The 16,331-nt window shown below is 42.9% G+C and overlaps 1 protein-coding gene across 1 annotated transcript in view; it reads left to right on the top strand.

Annotated features, from left to right (window-relative positions):
* The window catches only part of LOC132835830 (adhesion G protein-coupled receptor E3-like), a 76,616-nt gene extending 69,001 nt beyond the window's left edge, over positions 1 to 7,615 (top strand). The window contains exon 18 of the mRNA XM_060854924.1: positions 6,979 to 7,615. Within this exon, the coding sequence (XP_060710907.1) occupies positions 6,979 to 6,990 (12 nt within the window). The 3' untranslated portion in view covers positions 6,991 to 7,615. The remainder of the gene's footprint in view (positions 1 to 6,978) is intronic.
* The last annotated feature ends 8,716 nt before the right edge of the window (positions 7,616 to 16,331 follow it).

Here is a 16,331-nt window from a genome sequence, read left to right as displayed (position 1 = left end):
TGAAGCAAAATACTCATTTAAGGCTTCCCCATCTGCTCATACTCTACGCACAAGTTCCCTCTGCTATCCCTGATTGGCCCTACCTTCTCCCTCATCCTTCTCTTATTCCTCACATATGAGTAAAATGCCGTTGGGTTCTCCCTAATCCTATTTGCCAAGCCTTTTTTGTGCCCCCTACCGGCTCTCCTCAGTCCCTCTCTGAGCTCCTTTCTCTAATCCTCTAAAAATGTGCTAGATCCTTGCTTCCTCCACCTTACGTATGCTGCCTTCTTCCTTTTGACGAGAAGCTCCTCTGTTCTCATCATCCAAGGCTCCTTAATCTTACCCCTTCTTACCTGTCTCAGAGGAATAAATGTGTGCATCACTCGCAACAACTGCTCCTTAAGCAGTCTCGACATGTCTGCTGTGCCCTTCTGTGGAACAATCGCTCCCAATCTGTACTTCCCAAATCCTGTTTGATAGCGTCATAATTTCCTTTTCCCCAATTAAATATCTTCCCTCTCTAAGGCTATGTTAAATGTTAGGCAGTTGTGATCACTGTGACCAAAGTGTTCTCCCATCATGAGATTTGATACCAGTCCTTGCTCATTGCAAAGCACCAAATCCAAAATGGCCTCTCCCCTCGTCGGCCTGTCTACATACTGAGTAAGGACACCCTTCTGAACACACCTGACAAAAACGGCTCCATCCAAACCATCTGCACTTAGGAGGTTCCAGTCGACATTGGGAAAGTTGAAATCACCCATAACTACAACCCTGCTACCTCTGCATTTTTCCAGAATCTGCCTGCCTATGCATTCTTCAATCTCTCTACTGCTATTAGGTGGTCTGTAGAAAACCCCTAATGAGGTGGCTGCTCCCTTGCTGTTCCTGACTTCCACCCATACTGACTCAACAGACAGACCTTCCTCAACAACCTTCATTTCTGCAGCTGTGATGCACTCTCTGATTAGCAATGCTTACACTCCCTCCTCGTTTTCCACACTCCTGGTTCTTTTTAAATGTTTTAAACCCTGGGACATCAAGCAACCATTCCTGCCCTTGTGAAACCCATGTCTTCGTTATGGCCACAACATCGTTTCCCCAGGTACTGATCCATACTCTAAGTTCTTCACTCTTATTTCTGACACTCCTTGCATTGTAGCAGACACACTTTAACCAATCCCTTTGTTTCACTACATCCTGTCACTGCCCAATGTGCAATTGTCCCATTCTCAGATATGTGGCTCTGATTCCCACCCCCCTGCCAATCTAGTTTAAACTCTCCCAAATCAGACGAGCATATCTCCCAACCAGGACATTTGTGCCCCTCCAGTTCAGGTGCACCCATCCTTCATGTACAGATCCCACCTTCCCCAGAAGGTATTCCAATGGTCTAGGTATCTGAAACCCTCCCTCCTGCATCAGCCTCACAGCCACATGTTAAACAAGTATTTTGCATCCGTGTTTACCGTGGAGAAAGATATGGAAGATATAGAATGTAGGGAAATAGATGGTGACATTTTCAAAAATGTTTATATTACATAGAAAGAGGTGCTGGATGTCTTGAAACGCATAAAAGTGAATAAATCCCCAGGACCTGATCAGGTGTGCCCTAGAACTCTGTGGGACGCTAGGGAAGTGATTGCTGGGCCTCTTGCTGAGATATTTGTATCATCAATAGTCAACGGTGAGGTGCTGGAAGAGGGGAAGTTGGCTAATGTGGTGCCACTAGTTAAGAAGGGTGGTAAGGACAAGCCAGGGAACTATAGACCAGTGAATGTGACGTCATAGATGGACAAGTTGTTGGAGGGAATCCTGAGGAAGAGGATTTACATGTATTTGGAAAGGCAAGGACTGATTAGGGATAGTCAACATGGCTTTGAGCTTGGGAAATCATGTTTCACAAACTTGATTGAGTTTGAGGAGGGCAGAGAGGTAGAGTGCTCTATACTTCAGTAAGGCGTTCGACAAGGTTCCCCATGGGAGACTGGATAGCAAGGTCAGATCTCATGGAATACAGGGAGAACTAGCCATTTGGATACAGAACTAGCTCAAAGGCAGAAGAAAGAGGGTGGTGGTGGAGTTGGAGCGAGTTGGAGACTGGAGGCCTGTGACCAGTGGAGTGCCACAAAGATCGGTGCTGCGTCCTCTACTTTTCATCATTTATATAAATGATTTGGGATGTCAGCATAAGAGGTACAGTTAGTAAGTTTTCAGATGACACCAAAATTGGAGATGTCGTGAACAGTGAAGAGGGTTATCTCAGATTACAACAGGATCTGGACCAGATGGGCCAATGGCTGAGGAGTAGCAGATGGAGTTTAATTTAGATAAATGTGAGGTGCTGCATTTTAGGAAAGCACATCTTCACAGGACTTGTACACTTAATGGTAAGGTCCTAGGGAGTGTTGCTGAACAAAGAGACGTTGGAGTGCAGATTCATAGCTCCTTGAAAGTGGAGTTGCATATAGATAAGATAATGAAGAAATTAGTCAGGATATTGAGTACAGCAGTTGGCAGGTCATGTTGCAGCTGTATAGGACGTTGGTTAGGCCACTTTTGGAATATTGCGTGAAATTCTGGTCTCCTTCCTATTGGAAAGACGTGGTGAAATTTGAAAGGTTCAGAAAAGATTTATAAGGATGTTACCAGGGTTGGAGGATTTGAGATATAGGGCGAGTTGAATAGGCTGGGGCTGTTTTTCCTGGAGCGCTGGAGGCTGTAGGGTGACCTTATAGAGATTGATAAAATCATGAGGGACATAGATAGGAAAAATAGACAAAGTATTTTCCCTGGGCTGAGAGAGTCCAGAACTAGAAGGCATAGGTTTAGGGTGAGAGGGGAAAGATATAAAAGAGATCTCAGGGGCAACATTTTCACACAAAGGGTGGTACATGTATGGAAGGGTTTAAAGGGATATGGGCCAGATGCTGGCAAATGGGACTAGATTGAGTTGGGATATCATGTTGGCATGGACGAGTTGGACCGAAGGGTCTGTTTCTATGCTGTACATCTCTATGACTCAATGACAAATTTAAATAAGGAATTAGAAGGGCTAAAAGAGGTAATGAAAAGTTGTTAGCAAACATGTGTCGAGCCAGAAGAGGTAGCAGAGGCCTAAATGAATACTTCGTGTCAGTATTCAACAAAGAGAAGGAATTGGTAGAGGATGATCTCTGAGAAGGGAGTGTCAAGTTTCTAAGCCAAGTTGCCATTAAAAAGGAAGAGGAGCTTGTATTTTCTAAAGTATTAAAGTAGATATGTTCCTAGGTCCAGATGGGAATGATCCAAGAATATTGAAGGAGGCAAGAGAACAAATTGCTGAAGCACTGACAAACATCTTTGTGTCCTCTTTGGCTGCAGGTGTGGTCCCAGCAGACGGGAGAATAGCCAGTGTTGTCCCATTGTTTAAGAAGGGTAGCGGGGATAATCCAGGAAATTACAGGCCTATTAGCCTCACATCGATGGGAGGGAAATTATCAGGAAAGTTTCTCAGGGACAAGATCCATATACATGTAGAAACATATGGACTAACTAGCGATAAACAGTATGATTTTCTGCGGTGGAGATTGTGCTTCAGTAAAACCTTTGACCAAGTCCCTCATGGCAGACTGGTACAAAAGGTGAAGTTATTTGGTATCAGGGTGAGTTTACAAGATGGATACAGGACTGGATTAGTCACAGGAGACTGAGGGTAGCAATGGAATGATACTTTTTGGAATGGAGGATTGTGACGAGCAGTGTACCACAAGGATCAGTGCTGGGATCTCTGCTGTTTGTGGTTGACATAATGATTTGGAGAAAAACATGGCTGGTCTAATTAGTAAATTTACAGACGATACAAAGATTGGTGGAGCTGCTGATAGTGAGGAGGATTGTCAAAGGATACAGCAGGATATAGATCAGTTGGAGGCATGGGCAGGAAAATGACAAATGGAGTTTAATCCAGACAAATGTGAGGTATACATTTTGGATGAGAAAGTGAGGTCTGCAGATGCTGGAGATCAGCGCTGAAAATGTGTTGCTGAAAAAGCGCAGCAGGTCAGGCAGCATCCAGGGAACAGGAGATTCGATGTTTCGGGCATAAGCCCTTCTTCAGGAATGAAGAACAGGATTCCTGAAGAGGGGCTTATGCCCGAAATGTCTAATCTCCTGTTCCCATACATTTTGGATGGCCAAGTATAGGTGGAAATTATACAGTGAACAGCAGAATCCTTAGGAGTTTTGGTATGCAGAGAGATCCGGATATGCAGGTCCACAGGTCACTGAAGGTGGCAGCGCAGGGAGATAAGGTAGTAAAATCGGCCAATAACATGTCTCCCTTCATTGGAACAGAACTTGAGTATTAAGGTAGGCAAGTTATGCTGCAGCTTTATAGGACTTTAGTTAGGCCACATTTGGGCAGAGGTAGTGGTGGAAGCAGACACAACAGCAGCATTCAAGATGCACCTGGATGAATACATGAAAAGGAAGGGAATAGAAGGACACAGATCCTGTAAGTGAAGACAGTTTTAGTCTGGAAGGGCAGAATGTGGGCAATTCTGGTCACCACACCAGCAGAAGAATGGGGATGCTCTGGAGAAGGTGCAGAAAAGGATTATCAGGATGTTGCCTGATACTGGGGGTTTTAGCAATGCAAAAAGGTTAGATAGGCTGGGTTTGTTTTCACTGGAATGCAGGGGATTGAGGGGTGACCTGATCAAAGTTTGTAAGATTGTGAATGGATGGATAAAGTGGATAGTGTGAGGCTTTTTTGCAGGGCAGAGAGGTCAATTACCAGGGGACACCAGTTCAAGGTTCAGGGGTATGGGGAGAAGTTTAAAAGAGATGTGTGAGGCAGGTTTATCACACAAAGGATAGTGAGTGCCTGGAATGCGCTGCCAGAGGTAGTGGTGGAAGCAGACACAACAGCAGCATTCAAGATGCACCTGGATGAATACATGAAAAGGAAGGGACTAGAGGGACACAGATCCTGTAAGTGAAGACAGTTTTAGTCTGGAAGGACAGAATGTGTCAGCACAGGCACAGAGAACCAGAGGGCTGTTCCTGTACTGTATTGTTCTTTCTTTGTTTGTTTCTATCTATTCCTTCATTGTTCCACCACATAGATTATGTGATTATGGCAGCTATATTTAAGTCAGGTAGAGAGCTTTGAGAGTTTGAATATGGACAACATGGCATTTTTCTTTCAATGTGATTTTGATGTGATCTATAATGAACTCAGCATGTCTTCACACACGGGCATTCAGATTGAGCAATGGCTATCAGCTTAATGCTATAGGCATACAGGCTGTGGAAAAATAACATCATGTCAAAGCCAAGTTAGCTAGTTAAAGGTGATGACAGCCGAAGAATGTTGTGTCATTGCCACTGTCTGAGGAAGATAAACAATCAGGCTGAATTCCAATCTCTGATCTACTGACTGATCCACAAAAGTGTACACAGTACGTTCGCATTGTATTAGAACCAGAATGGACTTGACTGAGATGGAATGGATTGCCAGCGAGAGTGACCAGTAAGGATGTAGTTGGAAATTAATATACTGGAGCTCCATTTTGACGAGTTGGACCGGTATGTGTCATTCACAGGACTTACCGGCTTTTCCTTCTGGATTGCCAACACTCACTTCTGTACAAGGCAGGAGGGATCTCTTTAATAATCTTGGAGTCCAGGCAACTTTCTCATGAACCCACACCTCCAAGTCAGGATATCCCTCCTCGGCAGTAGTATCCAGAAATACGCACCTTGCTTTTAGAATGGTCTATCCAGGGCTTTGATGGCTGAAACAGAATCGCCACACCATTGTTTTCCAGTCCTCAGGATACAAAGGCTCCATTAACCTTTCTAATTAGATTCCTTCAAATTCATCAGGTTATAGTAAGCCAATTACCTATATAGAATGGAAAAGTGTGGCACTGGAAAAGTACAGCAGATCAAGCAGCATCTGAGGGTTAAGAGAGTCGATGTTTCGGACATCAGGCCTTCATCAGGAAGGGTTACCTATATACCTATGTCTGGGTGCTTGTCCATGACAGCTGAATTGTTACAGCGCAAAAGGAGGCCATTCAGCCCATTGTGCCTGCAACGCTAGCTCTTCAATGGGTATCATTATCTTGTGCCAAACTTCTGCTTTTTCTCCATTTCCATACATGCAATTTTTATTCAAATAACCAACCAACGCTCTCTTGAATGTCTCACCTGAACTGTCTCCACCATATTTCCAGGCAGTGCATTCTCTAACTACTTGCTATGTGAGAAAGGTTATTTCCTCACACCACCCTTGCTTCTTTAACATATCACTTTAAATCAAGACACTTTTGATTTTGTTCCTTTTATGGGTGGGAAGAGTTTCTCACTACCTACTCTATCGAGCTCACTCAATGTTTTGAAGAACTTTCTCTCAGCCTTCTTGTCTCCAAGGAGAACTGTCCCAACTTCTTTAATCTATTCTCATCACTCAAGTTCCTCTTTTCTGGAACGATTCTTGTAACTCGCTTCTGCACTTTCTCCAATGTATTTACATCGTTCCTATAATGTGGTGACCACAGCTATACACAACATGCCAGCTGCAGCCTAACAAGTGTCTTATGAATATACCAGGACTCATCAAAGCAAGTAGGCAAACAGGTCGACCTCAGTGTTGAGAGTGTGGTGCTGGAAAAGCACAGCAGGTCAGGCAATATCCAAAGAGCAGGAGCATCAATATTTCGGGCATTAGCCCTTCATTCCTGATGCTGCCTGACCTGCTGTGCTTTTCCAACATCACACTCTCAACTCTAATTTCCAGGACCCGCAGTCCTCACTTTCTTCTAGATCTACCTCAGTCACAGCCTTGGAAAGTGTACCTTAGGCAGAGCTCATGGTACGATACTTCAGGTAGAGGCTACGAAAGTGTAACTTATTCAGATTCAACAACTTCCGAGGTGGAGTGTTTGGAAGGGAAACTGAAATAAGATTCATCATTTAAAACTGAGGCGTATATGCTTTTCTCCACAGGAAATAGTGTGACCGGATGTGTTTGTGAACTTTGCAAAGAGCGAACAGACTCTTTCTGGACAAATATCTGATCTGGACTGGATGTTAAATGAAGAATGTGTGGACATGTTACGTTCGAAAAATGCCATTATATCTCCGATATTCAATCAATTGGAATGGCAACCATGGATTAAGCATTGCCCTACTACAAACAGCTGGTTCTGGGAGATGTGACATGTCTTATATAGTAAAGTAAAATACTAATAATAACATTACGATTTGGTTGTGTAAGCAACCCACTGTTGAAAGTTTATTTGATGGTTAGTTAATTGTATTAGTTCTGCTCATTAAAGAATAAAGAGGTCATGTGTAAAATGGAATGACACTGTGGCAACCCACTGCAATCCAAGTGCCTTGTTTAAGAAAAGGAATTGAAGTATTTTGTGGTTACCAACATCATTTGTCATCCACCAGACTGTTGCTGTTAGCCCCTTTTATGCTTTGCTCTGTGTTTAAAATTCCTTGGCCAGTTATAATCTATTGTTCTATTCATTAGAGAGTGTGGACATCCACCATTCTCTGATGTCTGAGCCCATGAGTGCACATTTAGATGTGAGAGTTTAACTGTTTGAAATGGTTTCTTAAATACAAATTTAAACCTATTTCAAGTTAATAAAGACACAATACAATTCAAAGCCAAGGGCTACTCTTTCTCTCGAACCTACCTTTAAATGTCTTCCAGTCAACTTGTAACAAACCTCACTCCTTAAGTACAAAATCTTGGCTGACACTTCAATACAAGAATGAATGAGTGCAGCACTGGCAGAGGTGCCACCCTTCAGATGAGAGCTTAAACAAATATCCCCCATGGGAGATTCTAAACATGAGATCCATGTATTACACTGACTGAGAGGTGGATTTTTCCATGTAGAGTAGATGAGAAGTATTTCCATTCAGTGAGTTCAAAGCTCTCGGTTATAAATATGTAAAAGTAATTAATATATGCAAAAAAAAAGAAATTCAGACAAATCCTTTTTTACTTAGAGAGTGTTGAGAATGTGGAACTCCCGACCACAGGATTAGTTAAGACAAGTCGCATAGACACATTCATAAGGAAGTTCAGTGAACACTCAAGACAGAAAGGAACAGAAAGATGTGTTGAATGGATGAGATGAAATAGGGTGGAAGGAGACTCATGACGAGCATAAACACCAGCGTGAACAGCTGAGTGAAATGGCCTGTTTCTGATTCATAAAATTCTATGGAACCCCATGCAAATATTGTTAAAGAACAAAAAAAATGAGAAAATTATTTTTGGGAAATGAGTGATTCGCAAGAGGCAGCAGATGTTCTTCAGAAACAGAACAGATTTTTTTTCAGAAAAGGAGCAACAGAGGAACAAAACTTGTACATGGTAGTTCAAAAAAATCTTAACTTGAAAAGCTAAACAAAGTTTCAACTTGCGAACCTTATACTGTCCTTGAACAGATACTCAATTCTTGAGAAATTTCATTCCTATCTCAACATTTTAAGGAACAAAAACAGAAATTGCTAGAAAAGCTCTGCAGGTCTGGCAGCATCCGGTAGAGAGATATCTGAGTTAATATTTCAGGTCCCTTCCCTTTTCAGATGTATATTCTCCTCCATTCTCTTGTCAGCCTCCCGCAGGGACCGTTCCTTCCAGGACACCCTGATTCACTCCTCCTTCATTCCTAACGTCCCCCACAGCCCCATGTCACCTTCCCCTCCCACTGCAGAAGATGTAACAGTTGTCTGCATACTTCCTCTGGCCTCAGTATCCACAGACTCAAACACATCTCCCAAATGAAGCAGCGCTTTACCTGTACTTCACGCAATCTAGTCTACTGCATTCACTGCTCACAATGTGGTCTCTTCTACACTGGAGAAATGAAACATTGACTGGGTGATCACTTCACAGAACATGGACATTCTATCTGTAAAAAAGACCCTAAACTTTCAGTTGCCTGCACTTGACCTGCTGTGCTTTTCCAGCACCAATCTAATCTTGCCACTTCAACACGCCACTGTGTTCCCTGGCCAATATCTCAGTTTCAAGTTTGCTGCAGTGCTCCAGTGGTGCTCAGTAGAAGCTGGAAGAACAACACCTCACCTTCCACTTGGAAACTCTACAGCCTTCTCCAGTTAAAATCAATTTTAGCAACTTTAGGCTTGAACTTCTTCTATGTCCTTACCCCAACCCACACACACCAGGCTTTGTTATCACATGGTCTGCTATTGCACACAAACCAATGTTAGTCACTAATAGTCCCCATTAATACTAATCACCCTCCTAGCCAGATCATTATCAAGTCCTTTGTCTAACTGTTCTCTCTCCATCTATCATTTGCTCCTACTCCAGCCCCCGGCAATGCTTTCTTCTGCATAAAAACCAACATTTACCCATCAGGAAGGGTCACTGGACCTGATAAATTAACTCTGATTTCTCTCCAGAGTTGTTGCCAGACCTGCTGAGCTTGTCTAGCAATTTATGCTTTTGTTTCTGATTCCCAGCATTTGCAGTTCTTTCAGCGGGAAAATCTCAGCAGGTCTGGCAGCTTTGACAAAGGAGAAAGTGAAGTCTGCAGATGCTGGAGATCAGAGCTGAAAATGTGTTGCTGGAAAATATGTTTTAGTCATTCCTGATGAAGGGCTTATGCCCAAAACGTCAAATTTCCTGTTCCTTGGATGCTGCCTGACCTGCTGTGCTTTTCCAGCAACACATTTTCAGCTTTGACAAAGGGTCAGTCAGACTCGAAATGACAGCTCTTTTCTCTCCTTATAGATGCTGCCAGACTGCTGAGATTTTCCAGCATTTTCTCTTTTGGTTTCAGATTCCAGCATCCACAGTAATTTGCTTTTTTGCAGTTCTTTCAGTTTTTATTCAACTTATTAAGATTTTACTTAATTGACTCTTCCCACTTTCTTTAACACGGATTGCAAAATAGTTCATGATTCTTTTCAGGCTCCATTGACATGAATAATTCTGATGGCTTGATCTCTCAGTACTAACAACTTGAAGAGTTCTGTCTAAAGTCTCCTGGCTTGAAAGTTCCACAAACTAACATTTTGAATTGAATTGAATTGAATTTATTTTCATGTGCACCGAGGCACAGTGAAAAGTTTTGTTTTGCGAGCAATACAGGCAGATCACAGAGTTAAATAGCATAGTAAATAATAGGTAAATAGCAGGAAAAACAAAAACACAGGTACAGGCGAATGTTAAGAGTTTGTGAGTTCATTCAGTATTCTAACAACATTAGGGTAGAAACTATTGCAAAACCAGCTGGTGTGTGTTCAGGCTACTGTACCTTCTCCCCAATGGTAGAGTTTATAGAAACACATTGCCAGGGTGGGATGGATCTTTGAGAATATTGGTGGCCTTTCCTTGACAGCGGGCCTGGTACATAGATTCTATAGATAGGAGGTTGGCCTTTGTGATTGTATGGGCTGAGTTCACCACTCTCTGCAACCATCTCCGTTCTTGAATGGTACAGTTGCCAGGTAGTGATACATCCAGATAGAATGCTCTCGATGATGCACCTATACAAGTTGGCAAGGGTATTCACCGTCATGTCAAATTTCCTCAGCTGCCTGAGGAAGAAGAGACATTGTTGGGCCTTTGTAACCGGTGTGTCCACATGAAGAGTCCAAGAAAGCTTGATGTGAATGACCACTCCCAGGAGCTTGATATTCCCCACTCATTTCACCTCTGTGCTGTTAATGTGTAGGGGGGCATGAGTAATATCCTGCCAGAAATCAATAATGAGTTCCTTGGTTTTGCTGGCATTGAGAGTTAGGTTGTTCTCAGTGCACCATTTTTCCAGGTCTTCCATCTCCCTTAGGTAGTCTGTTTCATCGCCATCTGAGATTTAACTGACTATGGTGGTGTCATCAGCGAACTTGTAAATGGCATTGGTCTGGTATTTGCCGATCCAGTCATGGGTATTCAGTGAGTACAGTAGGAGGTGAGTACGCAACCCTGGGGGGCTCCAGTGTCAAGTGTTAGTGATGATGAAATATTGTCTGGTTAATTTTTGTCTCGTTCCCCTAAATTATTGAATTGAATTGAATTGAATTCATTGTTGCGTGCACCAAGGCACAGTGGAAAGCTTTGTCCTGCGAGCAATGCGGGCAGATCGCAGAGTTAAACAGCATAGATAAATAAATAATAGGTCAACAGCAGCAATATCAAAAACTTGATCATCTATTCAGCCATTCACAGCCAGTTATTCAGTTAAAATCAGACAAGAGGAAACTGTGAGTGATGTTGTCTCAAAAGGCCAGCTTAAAGTGTTCTTTGAATCGCAAATAGAAAATCTTTCAGTATTACCTCTGAAATCCATTTCTAAATATGCAGCTTGTTGACAGGCAGAGGAAGTGGTGTAAGTGGTGATATCACTGGACTAGGGCTTATGCCCAAAACATTGACTCTCCTGCTCCTCAGATGCTGCCTGACCAGCTGTGCTTTTCCAGCAAACAAAAAAAGCTTGATTCTCCCGCAAAGAGGAACTGTTTCTCCATCAGAACCAAACACCTGATCTGAGACCTTGAATCTTATGTTATGGTCAAACTGAACGAGTGGCTCTCTGGTCTACTGTAAACTCAGCATGATAAACATGCCATCCATCCACACTGCAGGGGTCCAGGTAGACTATGAGAAGAAAGTGAGGACTGCAGATGCTGGAGATCAGAGCTGAAAATGTGTTGCTGGAAAAGCGCAGCGGGTCAGGCAGCATCCAAGGAGCAGGAGATTCGACATTTTGGGCATAAGCCCTTCTTCAGGAATTTCTGATTCATAAGCCATTCCTGAAGAAGGGCTTATGCCCGAAATGTTGAATCTTCTGTTCCTTGGATGCTGCAACTTTTCCAGCAACAAATTTTCAGCTCCAGGTAGACTATGGACTGCCTTCACATGCTTTCTTGAAATCGATGCACTTAACTCACTTGTCCAAATAATTTTCTGACCTGTTCAGGCAAAATTACCTTCAAGCAGCCTCATTTCAAAATCTGGATCCCAAAATATAATAGATGTTTGGTACAGCTTTCATCACAATAATCTAAAAGACTGGAATAGTAATCCAGAGAGTGAGATTAAATTCCACCCTGGAGCTGAGAGTTCAGTTTTTAAATCTGAAAGTTAAAAGTTGGTCTTATTAAAGGTGAACATTAAGTTGGGGGATTGTCATTAAAATCCACCAGACTCCCGTCTTAAATCAATATACTTGACTCTGGAATGCCCTCTGACTAAGGTTTCAAGCTGCTTTTATTTTAATGATTTGTGTTTCCTCTATTACCCGCCGTTTGCAGTGATCCCCTATTCCTTTTAGACAACTTTCTTTCCAATGATTATGAGGCCTCCTGTCATGATTAGGGTTGGGCCATTGAGGATGTCTTTCTGTCTCTCTCAAGTAAATAAAAGAGTTTGTTGGAAATTTTTGTGAGTTGGTCAATCATCAGACATAGGTAAAACAGAGACCATATACAGTAAGACTGGATACAATACAGTCTAAGGGAATGGTCTTTCAGCAGTCCAGGACAAAATCGAATGTCAAGGCTTCATGACTATGTAACCCATGACAACTGAGCAACCAAAGGTCAAATCAGTAGTGGCAAATCAAACCAGAATGCAACAAAAGGCAGGAGACTTTTTTTAACATTTATTCACAGGATGTGGACATTGCTGACTAGACCAGCTTTCAATCCTTTATTGACTTTGAGAAGATGGTGATGAGCTGCCCTTGAATTGTTGCAGTCCAGGAGGTGTGGGTACATCTATAGCTCTATTAAAAGGGAGTTCCAGGATTTTGAACCAGCGACACCCAAGGAGCGGAAATATATTTCCAAGTCAGGAAGTGAGTGACTTGGAGAGGAACCTGCTGGTGGTGGTATTCCCCTGGATCTGCTGCTGTTATCCTTCTGTAAGGTAGAGAGCATGGACATGGAACATGCTATCAGAGGAATCTTCATGAACAGAGTTTACAGAGGAAAGAATTAAGAGTGAGAAGGTGATACTGCAAAGTAAATACTGTTAGTCTCTTGCACTTAAAGATACAGCTGCCATGGATGATTCAAACTTCCTCTTTCAAACATTAGTCTGTGTGTCTCATTGACCACTGGGTATGCTTCAGCTTGTTATTATCGGCAAATAAACTTTTTTGGGTTGAATTTAAACATATTTTAGCAAAATGATCCGTGCGATAAGTTTCACATAAAGCTTTCTTCAGCAAGGCTTAGAGGATTTTCTCAGCTATCAACCTGATTTACCTCATTACCTACCTGTCACACCCTTATATCCCCTCTCAGCTGACACTAGCAGGATTATCCTACTCACAGTCGCTGGAAATGCCCCCAGGATGTCCTGGAATAGTCAGAAGCCTGATGCACACCTGGTCAAGCACGGTCAGTCTGCGGCTGCCCTTCCAAGTTCATGACATTTGTCCCGGGTGTGGCAGATAAGGGGTAACTGACTCCATCCTTTGCAAATAGGGACTGGAGATCCTTGTAGATGGCTAGAACAGAGGAGGGGCTTTGTTCTCATACAGAATCACCATAGGAAGCCATCACACCAGTCTCTGCCAGATTGGCCCAAGGTTGCCACCCAGAGCATTGCAGCCTGATCATCTGGAGGAATGCCCAGGATGACAGGAAGAAGCTCAGTGACCTTCTCCATTCTACCAGGGTGGGTGGCATCATCTTCTGTCTGATACCTCCCATTCACTCTATCTCTGCTACTGCACCCACCACCCAAGAAGGCTCATGCTCTACTGTCACTGTTGCCTGTCTTCCCTCACACCCAATTGTCCCACACCACTAGCCCTACAGGGCCTCTGCAATGCTTACTCATTTGTGCTGCGACTCATTAACTCATGGGTGTCTCCTTAAACTTCATTGAGGACTACTCACCTTAGACATTGAGTGAGAGCTGTTTGCTTGGATGACCTGCAGGGTATTTTCTGCAGAAGCTGCTAGCACACGGTCCAACTGTCATACAGCAACAAGTCCATCCCCTTGATTGAGGTCTGCTGATAAGCTTCACAAGCTGCTTGGATCTATGTCTGTGCTAACCAGCAAGGCAAGGCAGGAGGATATTGAGCCTGTGAGTTCTGGCTGAGGTGTCAAAACACAAAAAGGCAAGAGGCTCGGCAAACATTGCTGTGAACATCCAAGTAGGCACATTGTCAGTACTCACTAAGAGCAAGTGAGCAGCCCTGAGATGCAGCCCAGTCCAACCCATGACCTGTGTATAATGTAGAGTATATTAACTCATGTGCTCCAAAGTGCATCGTTAAAGTGCAGAGTGTACTGTAAGGGCACAGGAAGTGCACTGGACATCTGCCATGATGATGATGTAAAGAAGCTAGAACATGTTGAATGTTAAGATCTGAGAGTGTGGGGTATTTCTGGTCGCTGCCTGAGATGCCGTGGTGTATGCCTGAGATGTTGATGCCAGGAGTCCAAGATGGAGCTGCAGAGGAGCTGGAGTTGCCAGGGACATGCGTAGTAGAAAAGCAACCTGCTAATTAATGAGAAAAGATTAAATAATAATGAGGGTGATAATGAACAATATTCCCAGTTAATTGACATCTCACTGGAAGAATCTCATCTCAAGGTCTGGAACTACATTGGAAAGTACAACTTATTACTCCTGACATCAAGACAGGGCTCAATCGACTTATCACATAAATCTTCCAGATTTGTCACCATAGACCAAGTCATTCAGGGCCTGAGAAGATTCTGTCCTTTCTGTTGGAAAATGACAGGTATAGTTACTGTCCTTCATAAACAGGTGCAAGTTATTGTTCACATATAAATTGTAAAGTACTGTTGATATCCATATGCAATATCATCATAGAATCCCAACAGTATGGAAGCAGGCCATTCGGCATATCAAGCCTGCACTAACTCTCTGAAGAGTTAAAAGATCTTAAAGTAAGGGAACCCTTAGGAAGTAGCGATCATAATATGGTAGAGTTCAGTCTGGAGTTTGAAAGAGAGAAGGCAAAATCGGATGTAATGGTGTTACAGTTAAATAAAGGTAATTATGAGGGCATGAGAGAGGAACTGACTAAAATAGACTGGAAGCAGAAGCTAACTGGGAAGACTGTAGAGCAAAAATGGCAGAAGTTTGTGGGTATAATTGAGGACACTGTACAGAGGTTCATCCCCAAGAAAAGAAAGATTATCTGGGGACGGATTAGACAACCATGGCTGACAAAGGAAGTCAGGAAATGTATTAAAGAAAAAGAGAGATCCTATAAAGTGGCTAAGAACAGTGGGAAGGCAGAAGATTGGGAAGGATACAAAAACAAACAGAGGATAACAAAGAGTGTAATAAGAAATGAGAGGATCAAATATGAAGGTAGGCTAGCCAGTAATATTAGAAATGATAGTAAAAGTTTTTTTCAGTACATAAGAAACAAATGACAGACAAAAGTAGACATTGGGCCACTTCAAACTGATGCAGGAAGCCTAGTGATGGGAGATAAGGAAATAGCAGGAGAACCTAACAAGTACTTTGCGTCAGTTTTCACAGTAGAAGACATGAGTAATATCCCAAAAATTAAAGGGAGTCACGGGGCTGAGTTGAGTATGGTTGCCGTTATGAAAGAGAAAGTGCGAGAAAAGTTAAAAAGTCTTAAAATTGATAAATCTCCTGGCCCCGATGGGATACACCCTAGAGTTCTGAGAGATGTGGCTGAGAAAATAGCAGAGGCATTGGTTGAGATCTTTCAAGAGTCACTGGAGTCAGGAAAGGTCCCGGATGATTGGAAGATGGCTGTTGTAACCCCCTTGTTCAAGAAAGGATCAAGACAAAAGATGGAAAATTATAGGCCAATCAGCTTTTCCGTGGTTGTTGGTAAAATTCTAGAATCCATCATTAAGGATGAGGTTTCTAAATTCTTGGAAGAGCAGAGTCTGATTAGAACAAGTCAACATGGATTTAGTAAGGGGAGGTTATGCCTGACAAACCTGTTGGAAATCTTTGAAGAGGTGACAAGTAGGTTAGACCAGGGAAACCCAGTGGATGTGGTCTATCTAGACTTTCAAAAGGCCTTTGATAAGGTGCCACACGGGAGGTTGCTGAGCAAGGTGAGGGCCCATGGTGTTCGAGGTGAGCTACTGGGATGGATTGAGGATTGGCTGTCTAACAGAAGGCAGAGAGTTGGGATAAAAGGTTGTTTTTCAGAATGGCAGCCGGTGACGAGCGGTGTCCCGCAGGGTTCAGTGTTGGGGCCACAGCTATTCGCTTTATATATTAATGATTTGGATGAGGGCACTGGGGGCATTCTAGCGAAGTTTGCCAATGATACGAAGTTAGGTGGACAGGCAGGTAGTACTGAGGAAGTGGGGAG

This window comes from Hemiscyllium ocellatum, chromosome 45, assembly GCF_020745735.1.
Source record: "Hemiscyllium ocellatum isolate sHemOce1 chromosome 45, sHemOce1.pat.X.cur, whole genome shotgun sequence".
NCBI classification, from domain to species: Eukaryota; Metazoa; Chordata; class Chondrichthyes; order Orectolobiformes; family Hemiscylliidae; genus Hemiscyllium; species Hemiscyllium ocellatum.
Note: the sequence above shows the minus strand (reverse complement) of the source record. Positions and strands in the feature narration are given on the sequence as shown.